The sequence below is a fragment of the Phallusia mammillata genome, chromosome 2 (genome assembly GCF_965637545.1).
Source record: "Phallusia mammillata chromosome 2, kaPhaMamm4.hap1.1, whole genome shotgun sequence".
NCBI classification, from domain to species: domain Eukaryota; kingdom Metazoa; phylum Chordata; class Ascidiacea; order Phlebobranchia; family Ascidiidae; genus Phallusia; species Phallusia mammillata.
Genome location: NC_137253.1, coordinates 2,571,323 through 2,596,048, shown reverse-complemented (window position 1 = coordinate 2,596,048; position 24,726 = coordinate 2,571,323). Strand labels below are relative to the sequence as shown.

Sequence of the window (24,726 nt, the reverse complement as noted above, 5' to 3'; positions counted from 1 at the left end):
AATATGCCACCTGATGGACGAATGATTGTTCAGGGTATTTTCTTGCAATGAATTTATCACGGTTTGGGGAATTCCCCATCTTCTTTGTCTTGCAATTTTTTGAAAACAAAGTCCAAAATAATAATTCCGTTCAGTTTTGTTGAGTTCTTGTGCGTGCGTTGCGCTTCCGGGGGCGAAGTGTTACACGAGGGAGCTTGTTTTTAAGCTTTTTGAACGAAGTTAGCATTGTCCCTTAACTGGCAAATATATTTTTGTTTCAAAGATTATTTTTAAGGGTTTTGAATTTTTTGTCGTTGTTTGAAAATCGAAAAAAAGATGAAGTATCAGTTCGGTGCCCATGCAAGAACTATTGCGGTAAATATTAGTAGTTCAATAATACACTTTCTTTAAAAAAATATTTTAGTGCAATTACAATTTTTAAAATAACATTTAAAAATATATTGCATCTATCTTCTAATAACTACATAATCAACAGAAAAACCTTATGGTGCAAATATCATGTAAAAAATATTACAAAAACTTTTACCTCATTTTTCTATAGTAGTTTAAAAATAAATGCATAGTTTAATATTTAAGCATTTTAAATTTTGCAAGTTAAACAATTTTGAAAACCTGTGTTTGTTGTTTTGTAGCAGCTGTCATTTACTATGTATTTTTGTTTTTAGATTTTCCAGTTACTGCTATCTCTATTGTGTTTTGTTTTTGGAGTTTTGACAAAAGTTTATGGGAGTGACGTTCCTTATCTGATGGACACAGTTGCACCTGGCATATGGTGCAGTGTCTTTGTAAGTTATTGTTGAGTCTAGTTTGTTTTGCTAGTTGAAAGAAGTCAACATAATTTAGCAACATAATTACACTACATCAAAGAATATGTTCCTCTGTTCCCCCCATTTATATTATACTCGCAGTGCACCAAACTGACTCTCTAGGAGCTCACAAAATGCTTTTATAATACGGTGCATCTGCGGAGCGTTCAGTCATAATCTACCAATTGTGCCCTTCACTGTTTTGTGCTCCATAGCAGTTTAATGTTTTTGGTTTGGTGATTGTTTTAGTGTAATTGGGCCACTATACATGCTTATACCAATTGAATAAACTGAATTCATATTGTACATCAACAGACAAGTAAAGCCCTTCCATTCTTTAATGTTTGTAATTAGCAAACCCAGCCCTCTGTTCAAAACTCATGAATATGAATGAAGTCCTGATATGTGAAATAAATAAAAAATTGTATCTTCCCCTAAATGTTTCAACATACAATGACTATCTAATGGTGTCATAACGGAAGGGGTAATTAGCATGTCATTTGCATTATTAAGATCCAATTTCCTTCATATGTTTTGGATAATGCAAGTTTTAGCATTTTACAAATATGGAGTTGTTGTTTGCATGCTAATCTGAAAGTAATAAAACACAACCTTTGGCATAGAATCACAGTTGCAATCAGTATTTGCTTTTCACAGGCCCTTGCAGCTGCATGGAAAGTCCTTTCAACGATTAACAAACCAACTTATACGAAAGTAAGTAAATAACGTCATGATTGTAAATACTTACACAAGAACCAGCAAACACCTTGCTTTGTCTGGCTGCAGTTCATAATGTCTGAGCAAACATTTACTCACACATATTGAAGTCTTGTGATATTTAGTTTTAAGCTATTTTGGAGTGTGGCAATAACACAGTCAGTAATAAAGTGTGTATGGTGAAACTTTACATCAGGGGTGGGCAACCTGCGGTCTGCAGGCCACATGCAGCCCTTGACTTAAGGTTGTGCGGCCCGCAGAGACGCTTGGATTTTAAATGTACTGGAAAACGAGTCCTATTTTTTTGAGCAGATTAGTGTGCCTGGTGCTATTTTTCTGCGACCTGACAATATGCTGCTAGAATCAAATGTGAATTTTACTTGTAGTAAGGCATATTTGGTATGCAACAAAGTAAAATCACCTTGTGTTATGTAAAGGTGCGGCCCGTGATCTAATCATCGCACTTGTATTTGGCCCCACAGTGACAAAGGTTTCTCACCCCTGCTTTACATGCTGCAAAAATGTTTCCTCCAAGTTATTACACACTAGCACTCCATATTGTGTACACCTAATTTTGCACTGCTCATCATAGAGCTTATATATGTGTAAAAAATGTTTCAACCCAGTTATATTCTTCTATTCTTATTCAACAGCTTTTCTGGAGCAATGTGACAAACTGGACAGCAAGTTTCTTTCAATTTTTTGTCGTTGCCATCCAGGTTTATTCGCTCACTCATCTGCTCATTGCTGGCAAAGATTTTCAAACCACCTTCGTAAGTTGAAAAAAACATGTGTATATGGAAAGTGGAAACCATTAGCATGAAGAATTTCCCTAAAAATTTAACTGTCATATAGATATGATCTTACTGATTACTCAACAAAGTGTACTTAATCCTATTGTAGACCCATAGTTTTTGTCAAGTATGGTTTTGTAACCAGTGTTAAATGTTTTTCAGCACAAGTTGACACATTTAAAAAAATATTTTTCTGTGTAAATTTGACAGATTTTAATAAAGTTGAAAAATTTTGTTTTTATTACATTTGCCCTGGAAACACCTACTGTCACAGGCAAGTGCTTTATAGACAACACTTCTGTATTAGGTGACTTATGCATTTATTTCTGTGGGATTGGTTACTTCTTTCATTCTCCTACTCATCTGTGTTCACAACGCAAAGAAGTTTGGTCGACTCTGCTCCAATGCAAACTCAGCTGATAACCCAGAATATTTCAATGATATGACGGCTATTTCTGCTGACACTGGGGTAAAAAAAAACTAAAAATATGTTAAACTGAACAACTAGCTTTTGCTTTGTATTACTGCTTTTTGAGTTTTTCTCTCCCAAAAAGCAGGTTTAAAAACAAGGCATACCCTTGATATGAACAGTTTTAAAGTATAGTTAAAATAAAGGGTTTTTCTATTCTATGACAACTTTTTGCATTATTTTGCCCCATACCTTGGTTAGGTGATGTTTTTTATAAATGCCAGAAAAGGGATTATGATAGGAAATAGTCACTGTGATGAACTAGTATGTAGGCGGGAAACACATAAAATCTCAAAATGTATGCAAAGCAATAGTCAAGGTCAAAATTTCGTGATTCAAATCAGATAATTTGATTTCCTGTATGAAACATTACTTGTTACCATTAATACACATGAATATTTTCCTCAACATGTTGGCTTAATTATCCCCTAAGTTTAACATTTTGTGATTCTTGCAGGCAACATTGGTTAAGATCAGTGTCCTTGCAATTGCCTTGTCGATCCCTGCTGTTTACATCGCATATGGTGAACCTTACGACTACACTTACCTTGCAAGGGTTGGGGCTGGTATATGGTGCAGTGTAATGGTAAGTTTGTAACTTAAAATATAAGGAAATTTGTTTCAATTTTATGCTAAGGCTCTTGTAAAAATGGTTTTGGAAAGAGTGGTTATCTTGTGTACGAGTTTTAATGCAAGTGAAAGGTTTTTGGTTTAAATCCCAACTCAGCCTTTAGAACAAAAATTCTCATTTTTTGTGTTGTAACTCTTAATGGCTTTCTAAAGATAAAACTTACCTCCATTATTAAATATAGCAAACTAAAAAATACAAACTCTATGCAAATACAAAGCAAGTGTTTATGACATCATCATTTACCGAAAAGCCTGGGGTTAAAGCATGTGTACTGATGACCAATTCCTCTTTTTAGTTTGTTGAAAGTAAGGCTTAGTGTTGTCCAATATCAATGTTTGCGAGTTATTTTCCACTTAGATTTGTTTCCATCAGTATTTGTCTCTACTGAAATTACACTTCTTTTTTTCAGAGTTTAGTTGCAGGAGCGCTTTGTTACAAGTCTGTTCCAACCAAGAACAACGCACAGGTCTGTAAAAAGTCTTTGGTGTCATGTTAAACAAAGTTTGCACAAAAATGAATCTTGTACAGTTATTTAGTACAGGAGTTGGTTTTAAACTGTTTGGGGATCAAACTTAAGTAAATGCATCATAAATTAAGTGTCCAGTTGGAACTTGTACTGCAGTTAGGTGTAGTTTTTTTTATTTTCTTGCAATTTCATCGCATTGGAAATTGCGATGTGTTTAAATTAATGCATCAACCATTTGTGGTCGAAAATAGCTCTGTCCCTAAAAGTTTAAGAACCTCTGTTTTAGTGCAATATGACACATCATGCATTTCATCTGGTTTAGTGTTTGGGTCCTAAAATATTTTTAACCTAATATAACCACTGTGGCTTTGGGTTAAGAAAGTCATTTTAGTGATTTAAGTTAACTTACACAAGCTATCGTGATTTGCAGATCACAGCTACATTTGCATTTGGAATCATCGCAAGCGTTTTTGCGACATGCGAACTCGGTGTTGAGGTCGGGGCAGCTGTGCAATGTCTTATGTATCAGGGGGAATACCCAGAAATGGTAGGAAAGCTCCTACACGTGATAAATGTTGAAATATCAAAAATGACCTGCCCATGAAAACACATTATTACAATGAAGTAAATGCTAAAATGTTTGTTAGTAGTATGTTCCTGACAACATTATTGCTTTTTACCAAATTATCTTACCGAAACTTATTTTCCAAGGTTTTTAGAGCCTAACTTCAAACATTGATTCGCATTTATTGCTGCTTAAAATGTTTGTTTTTTTTGCTCCAGCAAACCACCTTCCAAGTCCACATGATAGTTTCAGCATGTGCCATGTACCAGCTTGCACTTTCAATCTTTATTGCTGTTACGTATGGAAAAATGAACGAAGCAATGCTTGCCAAGGTAATATGAGTAAAGAAGCAATTATGTTGCTAAATGGCAAATAAATTCTAGTAAATGTATGCTGGGAAATTCTTTTGCAATTCTTGTTTTGCTCTTTTCATACTTGTATATATACCACAGTTTTGGAAATTTACCAGTCAAAATCACATTCTCTATTAGACAATTTTATGCCGATCTTTGTCAACCTATGTGGATGGGCACAACTGCTTTGTATAGCACAAAATGTTGTCAATTTTATTTACACCTTGACCACTGGACTTTGTAAAGAAATATATATATTAAAAAGTGATCAAACATTTTTGGAAAAAGACAGACATTTTTTTGCGGACTTATTGTGGGCATTAAAAAAAACGGTCAAATCTTGAAATTATGCTTATCTTTAGATCAAGCAATACATGAGCAACTGCAAACAGAAGATTGGTGAATATCAACTTGCTGCTTAAATGAAAAATCAAAGAAGGACTCAGGATTTTGTATAATTTCATTGCAATCCTACGTTAGTTCCAATTTTTGCAACCGTTTTTTTTTTTAGCAGTGTACTGTAATCTGGTAAAATATTTTGCAAAATTTTCATATTATCATGATTTTTGGCAGTGTGTAATTTTTGACCTTTTTATGTTTCAAAAGACGGTGATTTTCAAACTGTGGTCAACATACCACTAGTGGCATAAGAGGGCAGTTATTTATTATCTCAAAATATACATTTTATTCACAGCTCCCAAAATGGTTTCAACTTTGGATAAAATTTAAGAGTGTACCATGTAGCATTTCTTTTGTTTGTTTATTTCCCTATTTAAAATTTTCATCTTGTGGGATGTTTCACTTTGTCAATTGGAAAGTAGTTAAACAAGGTGGCATTACAAAATCCTTCAATGGTATGCGACCAAAAAAGTTTGAAAACCACTGGATAGAGTTTGTGTGAATTAGCAAGTTTGTAAAATCATGAACAATCTTAATTACTGTAAATAGAAAACTGATTTTTCGTGCCAAACAACATTCAAACAAGAAAAACCTCTCTGCATCTATATATAGGTGTGTGTGATGCTTAACTAAAATCTAACTCAAAAATTGCATAATTCCAAGTTTTAATTCCACATACTTGGTTGACTTTTTTTTAAACTTTAAAATAAAATTGATTAAAAAAATGCTGTAAATGTTAGCACTTATGTTGACCAGCAATAATTATGTTTTTGTTTTTCATTTATCATTTTCCTATCTGTAACATAGCAATGCAATGTGTTTTTCTTTGTTAAATTTGCATAAAAGTGTGTGGACGCAAAAATAAACGTGTCAAAATCGTAGGTACCAGAGTAATAGACCCTCTACAAACCATTCATTTCCTGGCAAAAACACAAAACATTAGTTTCTTTGTTCATATTTGAGAACACCATGTGACAAAACAAATCATAAATACAAAAAAGAACACGGAAGTCAAAGTGAAAAGCTTGATCGTTGTCGTTGCGGTAACATTACCAGTATCGCACAGAGAAATAAGAAATGTACATAATGTAGACATTTTAAACCTTCCTAATACAATTGTTTGTTTAATATTACAAGTTAAAATGATAAAAATCCAGCATGATTTTTATCTTGGAATTGGCAGTACCAAAATTTGTGGCCAAAAACTTGTTACTTTCAACAGGTAAGTCGTATTATAGAACAGTTGTTCACAAAATTAAAATCTCCCATATAGTTTAGGTGATTATATTTTGTTCAAACCAATGCCAGTTTTACTATTACATATGGTTTTCAACTATTTGATAACGACACCCAATGCATCATCAAAGAATTTGCCAAAACTTTTTAACCAGTTATCGACAGAATTTACCTAAACGATTTGCGAATACAAATTACCGAGCACTGTAAAAAATTCGTGCACAAAAAAGACAAGTACATTAAAGAAAAATAAAGTTTTAACCCCAAAAACTTGGCAATAAATGTTCGGACCAGCGAAAAAAACGGAGTTACACAGAAGCATTGTTTGCCAACAAACATATCAAGTGTTACATAACAGATAGTAGTACATGAGAAAATCAAATAGTGGAACTTTTCAACACTGGCACAGGCAAAATGTGAAGCGATAGATAATTGTGCAAGGAAAGTGCCCTTAGTCTCTAGGATGTTTAAAACTTATTGTTATACTCACTTTATTATTATTTGTATATTTAAATTTATTGTGTTTTGGGACAACAGTTTTAAAATGTTCGTCCATATGTTAGCTGTAAGCAAAAACTGATCGAAAGTAACAAAGCGTGTTGCAACAAAAATTTAGTACAACGCTTTAATCTGCCAACACCTAAAAAACAGGTGTGACTTTTTAATCATTTGCTATAAAAAACATTCGTAGCCAATACTTCAGCTGCAAAAGCAATCGTTGAAAATGAAGCACCATACAAGCAGTGTCAGTAGCTAATAAAAGGTGAAAATTAAATGAATTCCACCTTTGCTATGAACATTCTTGCGTTAAAAATTTGGAAGCATTGAAATACGAGCAAATCAAATTGTGTAGAAACCAATACAGATGCATGATTGTTGCATGAAGCCCAATATTTCATGATGTTTGAATTGTTGTAAACATTACAGAAGCCAAAAATTAACATAAAGCGAGTTAGTGTTGCTGTTAGTTTATGGTCCTAAACTGGGCTTGTACCTACCAGACTGTATTTTCTGTTTTGTTATTGCATTACCATTCAAAGTTTAAGTGTATATAACAGGTGTAACTAATGTGGCCTTCATATCACTGATGAGGGCATAAGCATTTGCCGAAACGTTTGAACAATAAAGCATGTCGCTTTTTACGTCTATTTGGGCCGTTATTTTCACCATTAAACTCATGCAAAGCGGATTGGCAAAAGAGTTTGAAAGCAATTTATAACAGAAGCATGGGATAGAACGGGATTAGTTGTAGACTTTGCAAAAATAACATGCAAAAAAATGTTCAACTCCTGGTGGAAGTAACACAAAAAGCTGCAATGTCTTACTCCTAATGCTTGCTAATGCATTCAGCAAGCAAAGGTGGAACTTTCTGTTGATAATCGAGGTTGTGTTTTTTAATCACTTGAGCACAAAGACATTGAAGGTTTTGATGACCGACAGGGTTAATCTTTCGAACAAGTTCTGGGCCTAAAATACCCGGGACGTTCTGTCCTTTCTTGTCTGCATAATCCATGTGGGCTCCTCCTTTAATAAGGTGAGCAATTACGGTGATCGCTGATGGTGAGATTTTCAAACTCAGGGCAGTTTCAGCTGCTAAATGTGTTGGAGTTTTCCCGTCTTTGTCCTGTGAGTTCGGGTTGAAACCGCAACGGAGTAAAACATCAACTATGTCGTGGTTAGGAAAGCGCGTGACGGGATATCGGCCAAGCGAACAAGCCCGAGAACAAGAAGCAAGATGGAGCAGTGTTCTGTCACAATGGTCTTTAACTTCTCGCAGCTGATACAACAAAGCACCGCGCTCCTGTTTTTCACGCTTTACTTGTTCTTCACTTAAATCGCTTTGTTTATTGAGGACAATCTCAGACAGTGCGGTCAAGTGTAAAGTAATAACCATAGCTCGGTAAATTCTCTGGTTGCTTGCCTCGCACATCGAGCAGCAGACGGCGGGATTCGGTCGATGTGACTGTTGGCGACTGGGTACACTTCCATTAGGTGGCGCAGATGATGTGCTGGTGGCAGCGGAGAGCAAACGGGTTTCTGAATTTGTCGGTGAGCGACGGGGTGATTTCTTAGGTGATGTTGTGTCATTGTCTGAAATTTTTAGAATGTTTTACAAAACGTTTGGACAGTAGAAACATGTAACAAATCTAATACAATGGTAGTTTTCAATATTGAAAATGATATGTAGCCTTCAAACTAACTTTAACAGGAACAAAAGTAAACACAATGTTTGCACGTCCATGCACATTAGAAACTAAAGCTAAATATTTGGGACTACCACAAACATTATAATCAGTGGTGGGATTCAGCGAGTTCGCACAGGTTCTATACAGAACCATCTCACGAAATTTTATGAGATCAGCGAACCGGTTAGCATTACTGGTTACTGTCAATGGACTTTTTGTAACAGAACCGGCTGAAAAATATAACTTTTGTGATAGAACCGGCTGACGAAAAATTTAAATCCGACCATTGATTATAAATTAATTACTACATCCCAAAAAAACAACTTGTACATAATCCAACACAACTGTTAATATTTTCAGAACGATTAGGTTCCACACTGTTTATAAAAACTGAAAGTAATTCCTTATGTAATTCGAAACTAACACCACAAAGCATTCCTTATTGAACAACTGAATGGAAACTAATTACTCATAACAGGCCACAGCCCTTTAAACTTTGTTACATGACACCGCAACACCCACACAATGCTGTCAGTTACCTTTCTCAGTGTTGGCTGCTTCCAACATGGCACGATGCCCGAGGAGAATTTCACTCACTGCTCGCTTCAAAACTTCCAGAATCTGTTTGTGTTTCGCTTTCGGAACTGACGTGTTGTCATGTGTACGTGCCTGAAATGAATTAAAGAATTTAGTTGTGGCAAAAAGGTTTGGGAAATTAACCTTGACTATGATAAAAACAAAGCCAAAAATGTGTTTTCAACTTATTAAATGGCCAATAGAAAGTAAGACAAGCAGTGCATAAATGATATCAATTTGTTAAAACAACAAAACTCAAATTTTGTGGTTATAAAAACTCTTAACAGGCTTAGTAGGATTTTGTTGGGCTGTAAAATTATTCTTTATGCCCAAAAGTGATTTAAAAGCAAAATGCCTTAGCTGTAAACTGAACTTAATTGCCCACATTTTATTTTAAAGTATCTAAAGGTATTTTAGCAAGTTGTCTACATTTGTATGTTAAATTGTTATGAGGAAATCCTATTCAGTTACAAATTCACTATGTGATGTGTTTTAGTGCTAATAATAGAAACTTAATGATATGTTTGCCTATCACAGCCAGCAATACAAAACCAAAATCCACACATTTTCTGTCATTGTTTACAGCATTTTATGACAGATTGTAATTTCACAGATATCAAATAGAGAATGCAAAAGTAAATTTTCAGCAACATTATAATGTTATTTACTTTCCTAACAATTTAATTTGAACAGAAAACTTTAAGTTGAAAAGTTAAGAAAAAAGCTGTTTAAAATTGAATCAAAACTCTCACAAATAGTTATTAAATAAAGATAAAATACTAATAAAAGCACAAAATCTTACCAAAAGGTTCGTTCTCATAACTGACATTAAAACACTAATCAAGCTCTAACAAAAATTTGAACCTGGGTGTACTGTTTCGAAAAAATAACAATTTTTTGATATATATATATAGTAAAATGAGTCCATCATAGTACATAATTTGCATTTTTTAAAAGCTCTCTACACCTGCAATCCTATCACTAACAATAAAAAACTTTGCTTACTGTTTTTATGTTAAATGACAACAAGCTACAATTTATGCCTAAAAAAGCTCATACAGGAATTGCACAACTTTTTTTATGGTCTGAAACTACCAAATGATCTCCACTTATGTAGTCATTAAATGAATACAGGTGTCAAATACCTAACTGCTTTATATAAATATTGTAATTGATTTTATATTTAACTATAGAACTAATCACAGTGTAAAGATATGTATAAGAGGTACATGGGGTATCAGGTATCAGTGCTTTTTGACATTTACTTTAAAAATATACAACACAGTCTGAGTTTTTCATGGAATAAAACCTGCAGCAGTCGTTGACAGTAATCACGGCCTAATTAAACCAGTAATATAAATATATGACTGATTATGGGCCATGCTAAAAACTTGTATAGCAACATCATTATGTAATAGCACATCCATGTTTAAAACCTTTTCTAGTTAGTATGTATCAAGTCATTATGGATATTTATAATACTTTATTAATTTTTGGCCTATTAAGAAATAATTTTTGCTCTGAAATTAATGTCTGAAATAATGTAAATGTACAAATTTAATCCCACCTACAGTGGACTTGTTTTAAATTTGTTGTAAAGACAACACAATCATTTATAACTTATCAAGCAGCATAATTCAAATGTTCAAACAAACAGTTATGTTTTAATTGACAATTTAAAACTGTTGCCAAACATGTGTGGACAAATAACAAAAAAATATTTAGAAAAATATGTTTCGAAACAAATTGACTTTCATTTAGGATGACAAAGTGGATGTGAACAAATTGGTAAAAAACATGGTTTTAAAGATGGACAAAACTATTTCTGTATCATACAGACTTATGAACGAAACATATTCATGCGTCCAATGTACAAAGTTACAACAAAACTTGGTTGGTATGCGCATGATTACTCATATCAGTCACCACAAATGACCGCATGATGTGTCAAATCACGTAATACTGGCATCAGATTGAAAACCGCTGATGCCAATTAAAACCAATTGGGCAAAATTGCATCGAAGCATTTCATACAACCTTTGCAATTGATTGCAGAATAATGGCCCTTTGTCTTGGTATTGTGACAATTAATAAGCTGTTTTTGAGGCTTTCGGTGTCATGTCAATGCTTAAATGACGTAATTCAGATAAATTACAACAGAATCAAGTAGAGTAATGCACTTTATAATAACTTCTTGTCTAGGTTTTTGTTCCAGCACAAAATTGTACAGCTACAAAACTAAATAAATATGATTCGATTACATTTGCCTTTATGACCCACAAGTGCTTATATATAACCAGTATTTCTGCAAAATACATTAACTCCCAAATTTTAGGCATATATTTGACTCTAAACAAACATTCCTTTGAATTCCCTGTAAAATTAAATAAAAAACTGACGCCCAATGACAAGATGTTGCACAACACGTAAAACACAGAAAAATCACTCTTATTTGTGGCAGTAACTCATTTTTAATGCTGGCTATCAGTATTTAACCAAATTAAATTGATTCTTACACAACAATAAAGTGATGTAAGCTTTTTTTTGAAAAAAAACACTGATTTATTTGATTGACCTCATACCTCATTTTTTATGCATTAATGTTGTGTAATTTTTGGCGTTTAACAGAAAATATTAAAACACAAATATTTTGCTTGTTTTCACAGTTTGGTTAATTCATCGTGTTCAAAAACATTCAACTCAAAAAAATATATATTTACATAATACATCTCCTTTAGGAAAAAAAGTAAATTTTATGAAACATATTTTGTTGTCATACCTGTTGCATAAAACTGAATAGCTCGGCAAAGGAAAGCAAACTGCTCAAGGTCATTGGGTATAATGGTTCAAGGTTGTTTCTTTGCATGTCGAGCGCATACATCCATAATCCGATGCACTTTTCGAAGTTGCCTGAATCAGCAAACACAGCGCCGCGATATCTAAACAATGTTTATTTGTTATTTTTGTTTAAAATTAAACCATTTTATGTTTTATGGCAGCAACTTCTTCACTGGTATTATATAATTTTTGCAAACATTTGTACTACGAACTGAAATATTTATACTCTAAAAAATATTGAGAAATTCTTTGAGTTAATTAAACATCTGGGTTTTTTAACATCTAAGTTAGTTTGTTAGTTATAATATATATGTTCATCAAATTAACACTTTGACACACTTGTGTTAATTTATGATCAAACTTCTAAGAAAAAAATGTTTTCAAGATATTTCATTTAAACCCAAACCCACGAATGTCAATATTAGACACTCAACAATATTTGCCAATAACATGTTTACCAGCGAACAAAATATGATTTTCATGTACTTCAAACTGAAAATATTGTCACAGTTACGTACTGTATGAATAACAGCATCCACACAAACAAAAAAACAACAACCTATTTGGCAATTTTATATTATAGCAACAAACATCAAATGCTTTAAAAATAAAAATAAATAGAACAATTGTTTTCCGAAATTAAACTTATAATTATATTTAAGTGCGAGACAAGCTACTGTTTTTAAAAAACCTTTTTAATATGTTTTTACCGCCAACAGTGAATACTGCTTTGTCCAGTAAATTAGTGCAACTGGTGCCAAAACATTAGCTGTATAGGCTGGTGTAGCCACATTATAGCACTCCAGTTTGTTTAAAGAAAAGTGTGCACTGTCTGCAGCTTAGGTATCATGTAATAGATCGATGCATTATGTACATTATTTGTTTACCTTATATAATATGAAGTGTCCGGATGTTTCGGGCCAAGAACTCTTTCTCGGATAAGTAGAGAAATCATCCTTGATCGCTCCGGATCAGCACGACATTGTTCGAGTTCTTCCACTGTAGTAGGTTCCCTCACATTTCCATACGCAGCTATCGTTTCAAACTCATCAGTTCGAAGTGGAGTGTTGGAAAGAGCTCTGAATGAGATATATGTGCACTTATCAAAGACAAGAAACAACTTTTTAGAACACTACATAGAGAAATTTTCCTACGCATATTGATAAAAACAACAGCTTAAATAGACATAAAAAATTGTTGGTAAGTTGAATAAAACAAGCGAAGTTCGCTTGATATTTAAGTGACTATCGCTACAAGTCCATTACAAAAGACAAGGCCACAAAAGATCTAGTTTCTCTAGACACAGTTAACCTCTCCAGCCACTTTTAAAACACACCTTAATGTGAGCGCCTTTTTCCAGAAGTTGAAAGCCATGCTCAAGTCGTGCTTTTTATCCAGGTAGGTGGCGCCCAAGAGTTCATTGGAGTTGATTTTTTCAACTGCTGGTGTGTCAGGTAAACCAGAGAAAAAGTCTGCAAGTTGAACATGACCGGCGACTGCCGCTGTCATTAAGGGTGTCATGCCATGGCTGTCTTTCTGCATCCTAAAACAATATACAATGATAAAATTTCAGTTGACAATCGTAGCAGAATAACCTCCAATAGCCTTGCATACTGCAACTAAAGCAACATTACATTTTTTGTTTAATTTGTGCATATTTAAGGTTATAAAATTATTTAAGATATTTTAGAATCAAAAATTATTAATTTCTTCAGTAGTGGCATTGCAAAGAAACAAAAAATATGTTACAGATAATTGGTATTGTGTAAGTTCACTTCAAAGTTTTACTTACCATATTTACTCGATTGTAAGCCACGGCTTATATTGTTTTTTTAGCTGCCGTTCGTGCGGCTTATAATCGAGGGCGGCTTACAATTGAGGGCTGCTAATATTTTAATTTTATACCGAAATTATTTCTACACTCAAACATTTTTATTTATTTGGGGTTCAAAACATGTATGTGTGTACAGATTATACGTCGATAGATGTTCTGTCAGGTACATTTATCAATGTAACTAACAGATATGGGCAAATATTCATACCATATAGCAACAGAAAGATGTATTAAGTAACAATCGTATCTAAAATTCCAGCGTGCGGCTTACAATCGAGGGCGGCTTACATTATTTTTTAACACCTCAACATGCGGCTTACAATCGAGGGCGGCTTATAAACGAGGGCGGCTTACAATCGAGTAAATACGGTAATCCTTACTTTGCATTGTGTTTCAGTAATAACTTTGCGATTGAAACTGAGCCGTTCTCTGCACAATCGTGTAACGCTGTGTTTCGCTTTATACTGCATCTGTTTACACCAGCCCCAGCTTCTAATAAGGTCTGCACAATTTCTTTGTGACCCTTGTAGCAGGCGATCATCAGACAAGTATGTTGGTGTCTGTATGTGGATTCAACAACATTGGTTACTTTCAACTATTTTAAACCAAAGTGGTTCCGTACCAAGTATATAAACCAATATAGGTTTAAGTAAACAATTGCCAAACTTTGTATGTGTTAAAAATCCAACTACAAAGCAACAATTATAGAACATGAAACAGTGTGTACTGTCTGCAACTAACAAGAATGTGAAATATTTTAATCAGTAAAACTTAAGAAATGTCACTTTTTTTCATTTTTGAAATTTTTTCCTTAAAGCAACAGACCAACCCTTAGTGCAAATAAACATTTCAGTATAATATTAACCTGTTAGCAATTTCTATGTCTGCTTTGTGGTCAAGGAGGTATTTTACAATTCCAAGATGTCCATCAAAGCAAGCTGCTCTCATCGGCGTTGAATTAGTCTGGGTGGTGCAATTCGGGTTTGCTTTGTGTTGTACGAGACATTTCACTACAGCGAAGTGTCCGGCTGCAGCTGCACACCATAACGGAGGTGCATCTAAAAATATCGCACAAACAATCACATGAAATTCTGTCACCAAACTTTTTACAAGATCAAGTAACATGCAAATAATGCAATAGGGTGTACTTAAGGGACAAATATAATGTGATTTATTTATTTTAAGTTGTACAACAGAGGTTTTAACTTTCCTTACCTATTCCCAAAAAGATTTAGTTTGTTTAAAAATAAAAATATATCAATTTTCAAATTATTTTGAGAAGTTATTAAATACACAATGGCTGTCTTTTAGTATTACAAGCAAAAATGTAATGAATCACAAGCACATATGTTATACAGGTATTTGTCATACAGTTATAACCATTCACATTATACATACACTATTATAATGTAGTCATATAATACACAGGTCCTGTTGTGTTTAGTTACATACACTGTAATTTTGGCTACACTTTAAAGGAAGAATACATTGTGTCCTTTATTATTACACACAGTAAAAGTTGGTCCAAAAACACTCTATCGCTGCTTCCTGTTATATACAGAATAGATGAGGAACCTACATATATGGTTTGGTTGAAACTAAACAGAACTTTCAAGTTTCATACCTTCTATTGTTTCCCCGTCGAACACAACAGAACCACACTGCTGTAAGTCTGTGTGACATTTTGTGATGAGATATTGCACTATGTCTACATGTCCTTCTCGTGCAGCGCTGATTAAAGCAGTTGAACCTTCTACTTTTGCCGATGTTACCGCTTTCACTTTCGAAATTGGAAGACTGGCCAGAACACTCTAATTATAAAATAAAGTAATGCTATTGTGATTTAAGTAAAAATTAAAACACTATATATATATATGGGTACAAATCAATTAAGAAAATAAAAATATTAACTCCAAAGTATGATAATAAAATATGGGTGGCATGCCATTGTTTTGGAGTTTTTATTCTGTATCACTCCCAAATTACCTTTGTTAAATGTTTAAAGAGATGTGTGACTAACTTTTGTTGTGGTAGTATTCTGTTCTAACTAGCCAGAATTATTCTTCATTTTTGGACTATTTCAAGCATTGTTGAAACATACACCAAATTGTTTATGTTTATATCATACAACAGATATTTAAAGGAACCATCGCACCAAGCACTTTATTGATATGACTGTTAATCACATCATTATCAAAACCTGTTTATAATTAATGGCTTTGTTGGTGATTATGTAATAAAACTTGAAATTAAAAAAAATTATATTCATACTTTGATTTGCTTTAACTTTCCCTCTTTGGCAGCATTAAATATTGTAAGTTGTAGTTTTCCAACGTCTTTCTCATGTCCACAGATCATTTTAAAGTTCATCAACAAGTTTACAGTTTTTATCTGCGAAAATACAATCAACTTCTTATTGAACTAAATCATCACACATTTTTGAAACACAAAACATTTCCTTTGGTACAAACTTGGTCTTTGAGACAAAACACATTTGAAAAACATAGTTACACATTGTTTAACCTGATCTAAACGCTGGAAGGCTAAGGCTTGAAAATAACTCACACAAAAACAATTATAAAAACTCAGTAAATATGAGTTGCTACTTTGTTAAAGAGTTCCTCTTAAACCTATAACTGATTGATAATTATGCTCTTTCGGAAACTTCTCATTAAATCAGAATCCCACATTATTCCAGACACCAAATTTACACAAGCCTGAGTTGTTTTTTGTTTGTGACGGAACGACCTCAACCCACGTACTGATGACGCAAGAGAGAATCGCTCAGCTGATCACAAAACAATCGCCCTGGCATTATGACGTCACATGTGTTTTTAGCAGTCAAACACAAAAATCATAAAAATATTTTTGTTTTTGGTTAATTTTTTTGTGCTTTGTACAACAATAATTAATCAAAAAATACCGATCAAAATCATAAAGTAAATTTAAGGTATGGAAATATTTGTTATATAGTCTTTTTATAATAGGAAGCAATACTTATTTGTATTTACAAAAACATTACCTTTAAAAGCTAGATAATGTATAAAAGTTGTTTTGACGCAACATTTTTTCTCACTTTCTACTTTTCTTTCTTACAAAATGGCAAAAAATTATAATCTTTTAGTCTTCAGCTCATCCGATATAAAGGTGTCAAAATATGATTTCCATGTTACAGTTGAGGGGACACATTTTATTTTATTTTCTCATAAAGTAGTTTGCATTTGCAAGTTTGAAAACGAAAATGTTGCCTGCGTTAGCAAGAAATTCTTTTCACCAATCTCGTGTAAGTAAACATTTTGCAATAATTGCTATTCGTGCAACAGCAAAGTTATTTATGTTTTATATTGCAGTTAATTAACGTTTGTCGACGATTTCAAAGCACTTTGGTGATTGCTGAACAATCAGATGATTCGTTGACCCCAATTACCCTTAACGCAGTTTCTGCAGCCCAGAAAATTGGTGGCAATATTTCATGTCTCATTGCAGGAGAAAATTGTGCTAAGGTAAGTAACATTTTTTGCTGATACTATTTAAATAGAAAATATTAAATGTGTTTCGTCCAACCAGGTTGCATATTTAACAAAATTGTCACTCAACTGGTGTAATACTAATCAAAGTATTAGATGTTTTTCAAGAGTTTTTTGCTGACTTTTGCCTACCAGGTCCAGTGGGGATTCTTCTTCAGAATGAGAAAAAATAATGAAATTTTGTGAGCACACAATCAAAAATGCACAAGCAGCAAAAACATAAGAATATACAAAATAAGCATTTAGTTTACATTTAACAAACATGATTGTTGTAATTGTATTGTAGCTGAAGAGCATTTTTATTTAGGCCTCTTTATTTTCTTTACTATTACATTTTAATATTAACCCGTTTATTTATATATTTCTAAAGTGATAAAACAGTTTTGAAATACTTTTTCAGGCTGCTGAAGCTCTTAGCAAAGTCGAGGGTGTTTCAAAGGTATTAGTGGCAGAAGGTGGAAATTACAAGGGATGTATGGCAGAAGCTCTCACACCACTAGTCCAAAACTTGCAGTCGTCATCGAGCTTTACTCACATTCTCGCTGGTGCAAGTGCTTTCGGCAAAAGTTTGCTCCCTCGAGTGGCAGCAAAACTCGACGTTGAACCAATTAGCGATATTATTGGAGTTAAGTCAGCCGACACTTTTGTCAGAACAATCTATGCAGGTAATGTTTGGATAAAGTTTTGTATTTCAGAATTTAAACGGCACTTCATAACAATGCAATTTTTTAGGTAGGTCACAATTCTTGTTAATGAAACTTTGTAATATTTTCCACAGACAACGGAAATATGTATCTTAGCTGTAAAATGATTATTAAATGCTATATCTTTTCACTATTTACATAATAATGGTTGAAGCTATTTGATTTTTAGATTCATATTCAGGAAAATAAATTTCGATTTATCTTACTCGATATATCTTCAGGAAATGCAATCCAAACAGTAAAATCAAGTGCAAATGTGAAAGTTGTTACAGTCCGTGGAACCTCATTTGAAGCCGCACAAACAAGTGGAGGCAGCGGTGTTGTTGAAAAAGGTATTTGTGTTGTGTGGAATTGTTTTTTATCGTTACCATCTGTTTTGCAAACACAACTGCACAAGCACAGTAATAGTTTTTGCTTAGTTTATAAAGCTATTCTGACAACTGTAGTTTTTTTTTTGATATTTCAACATCCTATACAGGTCGCATTCATCAGGGTAAATAACACTGAATGCGCGTAATACAGTGCATGATTGTTAAAACGTTGGTATAAAAATACAATTGCCAGAAGAGCTCTATAAACTGATATTATGCCTGGCAGCAATAGCTTGTGTAATGTTTTTGTTAGTTACACATTTTTAGGTGTTCTTTGTTTTTACACCAAGTTGATAAAATTTGAAAAAGAATGTTTCCTTCGACAGTTAACTTACACACAACATTACTACATTTTATAGTTGTTAAATGTTCTGTTGCAGCCCCAGAAACTGAAGCCAACTCGTTGTCAGCTTGGCTTTCACAAGAATTGAGTAAAAGTGACCGACCTGAACTCACGGCTGCCAGGGTCGTTATATCTGGAGGTACGGTGTTACATAACTATCTTGTGTGCAGTAAACAATATGTTACATCATCACTAATGTGCCAGAGGTTCTTATCCATGCTTTCATCACTAATGAAGTATCACTTTAGTATTTTATTTTGGATGTGACATACCTGTTAACTGGAGTGATTGTTTAAACCTAGCCTTTATCGAGAATTTCCACCCTTGACAATTGAAAACATTTTCATTTCTCCCCAATAGACTACATAGTAGATGTTAAACCACATCAAAATCTTTTAAAATTGGGTCTTTTATCAACTTTACATATTCCTAGAGATGAAACATCTATTTACAAACCATGTGTAAAAATCAAAGTAATTGAAACATTAAACACTGTTGATATCCATGGTTGTATTGCAACCCATTACAAAGCAATACTTGGGTGTATTTTCTTTGTGTTTGACAATTCTGTTCTCTGTATCATGTTAGGTCGTGGAATGAAAAATGGCGAGAATTTCCAGCTTCTGTATGACTTAGCTGATAAAATGAGTGCGGCAGTTGGTGCTTCCCGGGCTGCAGTTGATGCCGGTTACGTCCCAAATGACATGCAAGTTGGCCAGACAGGAAAAATTGTGGCACCCGTAAGTAATTGACTTTTAAAGAAACTGGTTTTAACGATTCAATTTTTTATACCCATGTATAAATTTAAGACAATCCATTAATGATCAGCATCATTACATATAAAGTGTTTGGGATTTACAAAATGCAGCAATATTGCAAAATTCTTGATGCAAAATATAACCGTCTGCACACACAAATTGGGTATAATGAGGCTATGGTCAGCTTTTGCTTGAAATGGGTGTGATTTTTGCTTACATGATCACAAACTATCACACTACTTTCAAAATCCTTACTTTTAAATTTGTGCCACTCATTTTAGATTGAGCTTTAACGTTGTACATTAAGCTGAGTAGTTTACACGAAACAAATGTGAAAATTTCCCCCAAAGAAAAATGCTTGTGTAGCTAGGGTAACGGAAAGCCTACTGTTGTGGGTTGGAATCCCACCACAGGCTAGATTTTTCTAGTCTACCCCTTGTCATGTGGTGAATGCTTGGTGACCAACTGATTTAGTAATAGGCCTTTAATGTGCCTGATTTAAAAAACAGTGTGTTGTGATCACTGGTCTGCATGAACATTTCATGGCTGATCCCAGTTATCAATTTATGTTCATTCTAACAAAAGTTAATTTTTGCAGGAACTGTACATTGCTGTTGGAATATCGGGTGCAATTCAGCATCTAGCTGGGATGAAAGACAGCAAGACGATCGTCGCCATTAACAAGGATCCAGAAGCGCCAATATTCCAAGTTTCTGATTTTGGATTAGTGGAAGATTTATTTAAAGCTGTTCCAGAAATGACGAAAATGCTTTGATTTACATCAGATATTGTTTAATTGTTGGAATAATTAATTCTTTTTTTTGTAGCCAAATTATACTGAGTTTAGCTCTTGGTTGTGCAATTACCGGTTAAGCTTGCACAATAAAATTGGGAAGTTTTGGTTATACACGTTTACCAAAGTTGTTTGTTTGCCTGTTTTACTTGGGGAGAAATTTTGAGGTCTCATTGCAACAAACTATACCAGGTGTGGCTAACCTGTCAATCACAATCGACCCATCAGACTAGTGATGGGACGATACCAGATCTTAAAGTGAGTACCACATGTATATACCTTCGATACCGAGTACTTAAATATAGTGTTGTGCTTAGTTGCATAACACTACCTAATTTATCTGCCCAGCATAAAAAAAAAACTATTCCTGGTAGAACTTTTCCCAATTTGATTTTTTGGCGATATTAAGTACAAGTTTACAAAAGTTTTGGGTTGAAGACATGTATTTGCTTAGTTTGACTTTTTTACTCAATGAAGTCCGAGGTCGAAACAAAGTAATTTGTTAGGTTTTACATACCTCCAACCTTGCGTGTGACCAACATGTCGATCACACTTGACTGGTTGATCGCCACTGAATTCTCCATTAGAAAATTATTTGTTTATTCATTCACAAACAAATAAATAATATTAATTTAAACAGCATATCAGGTGACCTAAATCATCACTGAAGTGAACTATGACCAAAAATGATTATAACTTTGGTAGCACTGTATGTATAACAACTACAGTTTATGTGTTTGTGTCAAATTAACAATTGAAATTCATTGAGGAAATGCAACTGAGGACTACAAATCATAAATATAAACCACATCATAGAAAATTGCTCAGTTATTACCGATTGTGAATGATTAAGAAAGTTTTCATCCATCTCTGTGACAAACAAATTGGCCACCCATGCACAATACTATATGAATCTGATGGCTCTTGGTACTTTGTCTTGTGTTGTTGTTTTCTCTATAAGTTTCCTGATCATCTTCATAAGATCCTCATTAGATATATTGCTAGGAGTATGACAACAGTGTGACAGAGTGAAAACAATACAGATCAAATCAGGCAAACCATTTCTTCACTCCCAAAAGATGTTAAAACTTATGTTTTTTGCCTAATTCAGATCCTTGATGTAAATTTTGGGTAAGCAATTTCCTTGAGTATTTAAAAAAATGTGTTGCAACATAAAGTAGGGTATCTAAAAATTGACAATATAGAAAAACAGTGTTTTCAGAAGTCTACAAAAATTGTAATATATTTATTTAAGTGACTGTTCACATCAAAAACACAACCAGACAATAAGAAATGAAAATGCGTAAATATTGACAAATATTGCACTTAAAAACATGGAATCATCATCAGCAGAATAAGTGGACGATCAACTTAATGAATCCAACTGACTTTGTATGGTTTCCAACTGAAACATAAAACATGTTCAATAAAATGTCAGAAAACAGACTAATTACCGTATTTACTCGATTGTAAGCCGCAGCTTATATTGTTTTTTAGCTGCCGTTTGTGCGGCTTATAATCGAGGGCGGCTTACATTTTAATTTTATACCGAAATTATTTCTACACTCAAACGTTTTGAATTATTTGGGGTTCAAAACATGTATCCATCTCCATGTACAGATTATACGTCGATATACGTTTTGTTGGGTACAGTTATTAACGTAACTAACATATATGGGCAAATAGTTATGCTATGTAACAACAGAAAGATGTATTAGGAAACAATACTATCAAAAATTCTAGCATTATTTTTTTAGCACCTCAACATGCGGCTTACAATCGAGTAAATACGGTAGTTTCATTAGTAGGTAAACCTTCTACTAAAACGTGGCGTTGTTTATACACAAACTTACAATGATATGAGCATTTGCTGAAATGTTCACAAAACAATAGACATCATATTATACTTATGCATCAAAGTTTCGGTTGGCCAAACCTTTTGACAGCAGCCTTGGTAGCCATTAGGATAACGCAAAAAGCCCAATAAATGTAAGAAAAAGTGATGTACAGAACCCACCTTAAAAACTGCTGCTAAAAGGTTTGCCCAACCTTTTAAGCCATATATTTAGTTTTAGCTGCAACCTTTTTTGAGGTGGGTTCAATGCTGTATTCACATCTATTTGGGCTGTTTATGTTCTCTATACAGCTACTAAGAAATATAAAATAATTGCTGCACACAAACAAACCTTTTCGTGAAACTCTAGCAGTTCCTTATGGTTGAATTGTAGCACAATTTTATCTGTTACACTTTGAGTGTTGTTGTTGGATAAGTTTAAATGAAACACTGCGTTTGTTTCTTTCATGTTCGATTTTGAGTTCTGACCAAGCTGAAGATTGAAACTCCACGCCACACTATCCAACTGAAAAATGGTAAAGAAATAATTAAAAAATAAAACTTTTGTTTTACTGACTTTAAATGCAATACAAAATGAAAAAAAGATGTAGTAATGCCAACTGAACATTTTCGAAGATTTACATTTTGTTGGTATGTTTCACTGACTTTCTTGATAAACACTAGTTTTTATCACCAAGTAAACGAAGCACAGAAAAAAATTGGTGAAACTTGTTAAAGAATTGCAAGCAAGTGATTTTTTAATACAAGTGATTCATGACATAATCATATAATACAAAAAATATATGAGATAAATAAGTAGAATTCTGTTAAATTTATAAAATATAAAGCACAAGCAAACAGTTAGGGTTTCACCTGTTGGGGAGCGAATGAATGTTTTTTCAACTTTTCCACCGTACTTTTGCCATGTGCCATCCATGTTTTTACGATGGCCTCTGATCGATCAGATTCCACGTTTACAGACTGCAGATGTTCATGTAAGACTGCGGGCTTCATTGCATAGTAAGCAGCCTAAAAATAAGTTGTGGCAATAAGGACTGTTTAATTTTAAACAAGATGGGTAGTATGGTTTTATTATTAGGCAATACAAAAATGTAACATTATTTGTTTCAGACTGTCTGGTTTTATTGGACTAGACTTATTTTATTTGTAAAAAAAATCTAAATTAAAATGAATAGTATGATAAAAACTGTGCTTAGAAATTGTTTAAAACATACTAAACTAAAACTTAAAATACTCTTAAATCAGTCTGTGTTTTTCGTTGTATACAATGTAACGATTCAAATCAATTTTGCGGATATAATGGCATCCCTAGTTTTTATCAAAATATAATCTATGTTTTAGGTGTCAAGTTTACACACAATATTTTCAAACCTGTTGAAAAATAAATTCTAGAGTTTCCAGTAACAAATTGAGATTGTTCGGTGTCAGATCCAAAGCACTTTGCAATTTTTCTTCTTCTTCACTGGAAAAGGCCCTTGAGTCTTTGTTGTGAACATTCTGAGCAACTCTGTTCAAAAGTTTGGGAAATCTTGCAGCATTTAATCCGTTGATCAACTCAACTGCTTCACAGAACCTGAACGAGCAAATATTTTTTTTAAATACAACATTTGTTCATTATTAATAGCCTTACAGGAGAAGATATGCCTTACAGTGATCACAATTACAAATGATTCCTGCCTTATAAATATTAAGATGAACATAAATTCATAACTGGGATCAGCCCTGAAGCAGCAATGCAGGCCAGCAATCACGGCATACAAATTGATAAATTATAGTAAGGCCCATTAAAAGCATGTACCGAATCAGCTGGTCTCCAAAGCATTCCCATACGGCAAGGCACAGGTTAGATTTTTCTGGGATTCAAACCCAGAAAAGGAGTCTTCCTGGGACTCGCGCTCCACCAACTGAGCTACACAGGCTTTGCGAGTGCTTGGTGACCAGCTAATTCGGTATAATGCCTTCAATGAGCAGGGCATGCTATGATTGTGCCTTATAAATAAAACCTAACTATTACAAATGAATTAGTTTAATTGTATAGATACTTCAAACCAAATCCTGTATTTTGTCAAAAAGAAAACACTTAAAAAAGCACTGACTGGTTTCATATTATGGGTAACTGTACAAATTATGTGGAATTACGTATTATGTGGAATAATGGTGAATAACATATTTAAGGAGACTGTACCTATTATAGTTTATTTTAAAATGTGGGAAATGCTTGGGCAATCACACAAACTTTGTTTTGATATTTATATCATTATGTGTTTGTTTGTGATTTAAGGTCAAAATTTGAAAACGGCATGAACTAACAAAGATTCATTTTATTCAGATTATATATGTTACCTTGGTGTTTCATTGAAAACTTTTGTGGTCATATTACCAGATAAAACTTTGCTGTATACAATAAACAAGATATAAATTAAAGTCTAAAGTAAAATTAATGCAAGGGATTAACAGTTATTAAAATGTAATAAGTAAGAAAAGTACTGTAGAAATAATTCACTA

General features: G+C 33.5%; 4 protein-coding genes across 4 annotated transcripts; 2 read left to right on the top strand and 2 right to left on the bottom strand.

Annotated features, from left to right (window-relative positions):
* Positions 1-239: 239 nt before the first annotated feature.
* Positions 240-6,081, top strand: LOC145213624 (uncharacterized). The gene is made up of 10 exons (XM_080081985.1): positions 240-354; positions 666-785; positions 1,464-1,520; positions 2,177-2,296; positions 2,625-2,786; positions 3,244-3,372; positions 3,827-3,883; positions 4,314-4,430; positions 4,667-4,780; positions 5,164-6,081. The coding sequence occupies exons 1-10, from the start codon at positions 316-318 to the stop codon at positions 5,221-5,223; spliced, it is 975 nt and encodes a 324-aa protein (XP_079938111.1). The 5' UTR covers positions 240-315; the 3' UTR covers positions 5,224-6,081.
* Positions 6,082-6,139: 58 nt separating this feature from the next.
* Positions 6,140-16,291, bottom strand: LOC145213617 (protein fem-1 homolog C-like). The gene is made up of 9 exons (XM_080081980.1): positions 16,142-16,291; positions 15,495-15,681; positions 14,736-14,928; positions 14,251-14,430; positions 13,373-13,579; positions 12,924-13,115; positions 11,978-12,137; positions 9,162-9,291; positions 6,140-8,527 (listed from the first exon to the last, which is right to left on the bottom strand). The coding sequence occupies exons 1-9, from the start codon at positions 16,238-16,240 to the stop codon at positions 7,764-7,766; spliced, it is 2,112 nt and encodes a 703-aa protein (XP_079938106.1). The 5' UTR covers positions 16,241-16,291; the 3' UTR covers positions 6,140-7,763.
* Positions 16,292-17,053: 762 nt separating this feature from the next.
* Positions 17,054-20,478, top strand: LOC145213623 (electron transfer flavoprotein subunit alpha, mitochondrial-like). Its single transcript, XM_080081984.1, has 7 exons — positions 17,054-17,153; positions 17,221-17,373; positions 17,798-18,062; positions 18,323-18,433; positions 18,853-18,954; positions 19,404-19,555; positions 20,172-20,478. The coding sequence occupies exons 1-7, from the start codon at positions 17,112-17,114 to the stop codon at positions 20,346-20,348; spliced, it is 1,002 nt and encodes a 333-aa protein (XP_079938110.1). The 5' UTR covers positions 17,054-17,111; the 3' UTR covers positions 20,349-20,478.
* A 1,119-nt stretch (positions 20,479-21,597) lies between these two features.
* Positions 21,598-24,676, bottom strand: LOC145213627 (COMM domain-containing protein 10-like). The gene is made up of 5 exons (XM_080081988.1): positions 24,565-24,676; positions 23,593-23,794; positions 23,074-23,229; positions 22,553-22,726; positions 21,598-21,771 (listed from the first exon to the last, which is right to left on the bottom strand). The coding sequence occupies exons 1-5, from the start codon at positions 24,594-24,596 to the stop codon at positions 21,733-21,735; spliced, it is 603 nt and encodes a 200-aa protein (XP_079938114.1). The 5' UTR covers positions 24,597-24,676; the 3' UTR covers positions 21,598-21,732.
* Positions 24,677-24,726: the final 50 nt, after the last annotated feature.

Excerpts from the sequence above, each read along its gene's own strand:
- LOC145213624 (XM_080081985.1), top strand. The coding sequence starts at position 316 with ATGAAGTATCAGTTCGGTGCCCATGCAAGAACTATTGCG. Across the intron at positions 3,884-4,313 it reads CAACCAAGAACAACGCACAG|ATCACAGCTACATTTGCATT; the intron begins GTCTGTAAAAAG and ends CGTGATTTGCAG. Across the intron at positions 4,781-5,163 it reads ACGAAGCAATGCTTGCCAAG|ATCAAGCAATACATGAGCAA; the intron begins GTAATATGAGTA and ends GCTTATCTTTAG.
- LOC145213617 (XM_080081980.1), bottom strand. The coding sequence starts at position 16,240 with ATGAACTTTAAAATGATCTGTGGACATGAGAAAGACGTTGGAAAACTA. Across the intron at positions 13,580-14,250 it reads TTACTGAAACACAATGCAAA|GATGCAGAAAGACAGCCATG; the intron begins GTAAGGATTACC and ends ATATTGTTTTAG. Across the intron at positions 9,292-11,977 it reads TATTCAGTTTTATGCAACAG|GCACGTACACATGACAACAC; the intron begins GTATGACAACAA and ends AATTCATTTCAG.
- LOC145213623 (XM_080081984.1), top strand. The coding sequence starts at position 17,112 with ATGTTGCCTGCGTTAGCAAGAAATTCTTTTCACCAATCTCGT. Across the intron at positions 17,374-17,797 it reads CAGGAGAAAATTGTGCTAAG|GCTGCTGAAGCTCTTAGCAA; the intron begins GTAAGTAACATT and ends ATACTTTTTCAG. Across the intron at positions 18,434-18,852 it reads CAGCGGTGTTGTTGAAAAAG|CCCCAGAAACTGAAGCCAAC; the intron begins GTATTTGTGTTG and ends GTTCTGTTGCAG.
- LOC145213627 (XM_080081988.1), bottom strand. The coding sequence starts at position 24,596 with ATGACCACAAAAGTTTTCAATGAAACACCAAG. Across the intron at positions 23,230-23,592 it reads TAGAATTTATTTTTCAACAG|GCTGCTTACTATGCAATGAA; the intron begins GTTTGAAAATAT and ends ACTTATTTTTAG. Across the intron at positions 21,772-22,552 it reads TGCTAGAGTTTCACGAAAAG|TTGGAAACCATACAAAGTCA; the intron begins GTTTGTTTGTGT and ends TTTATGTTTCAG.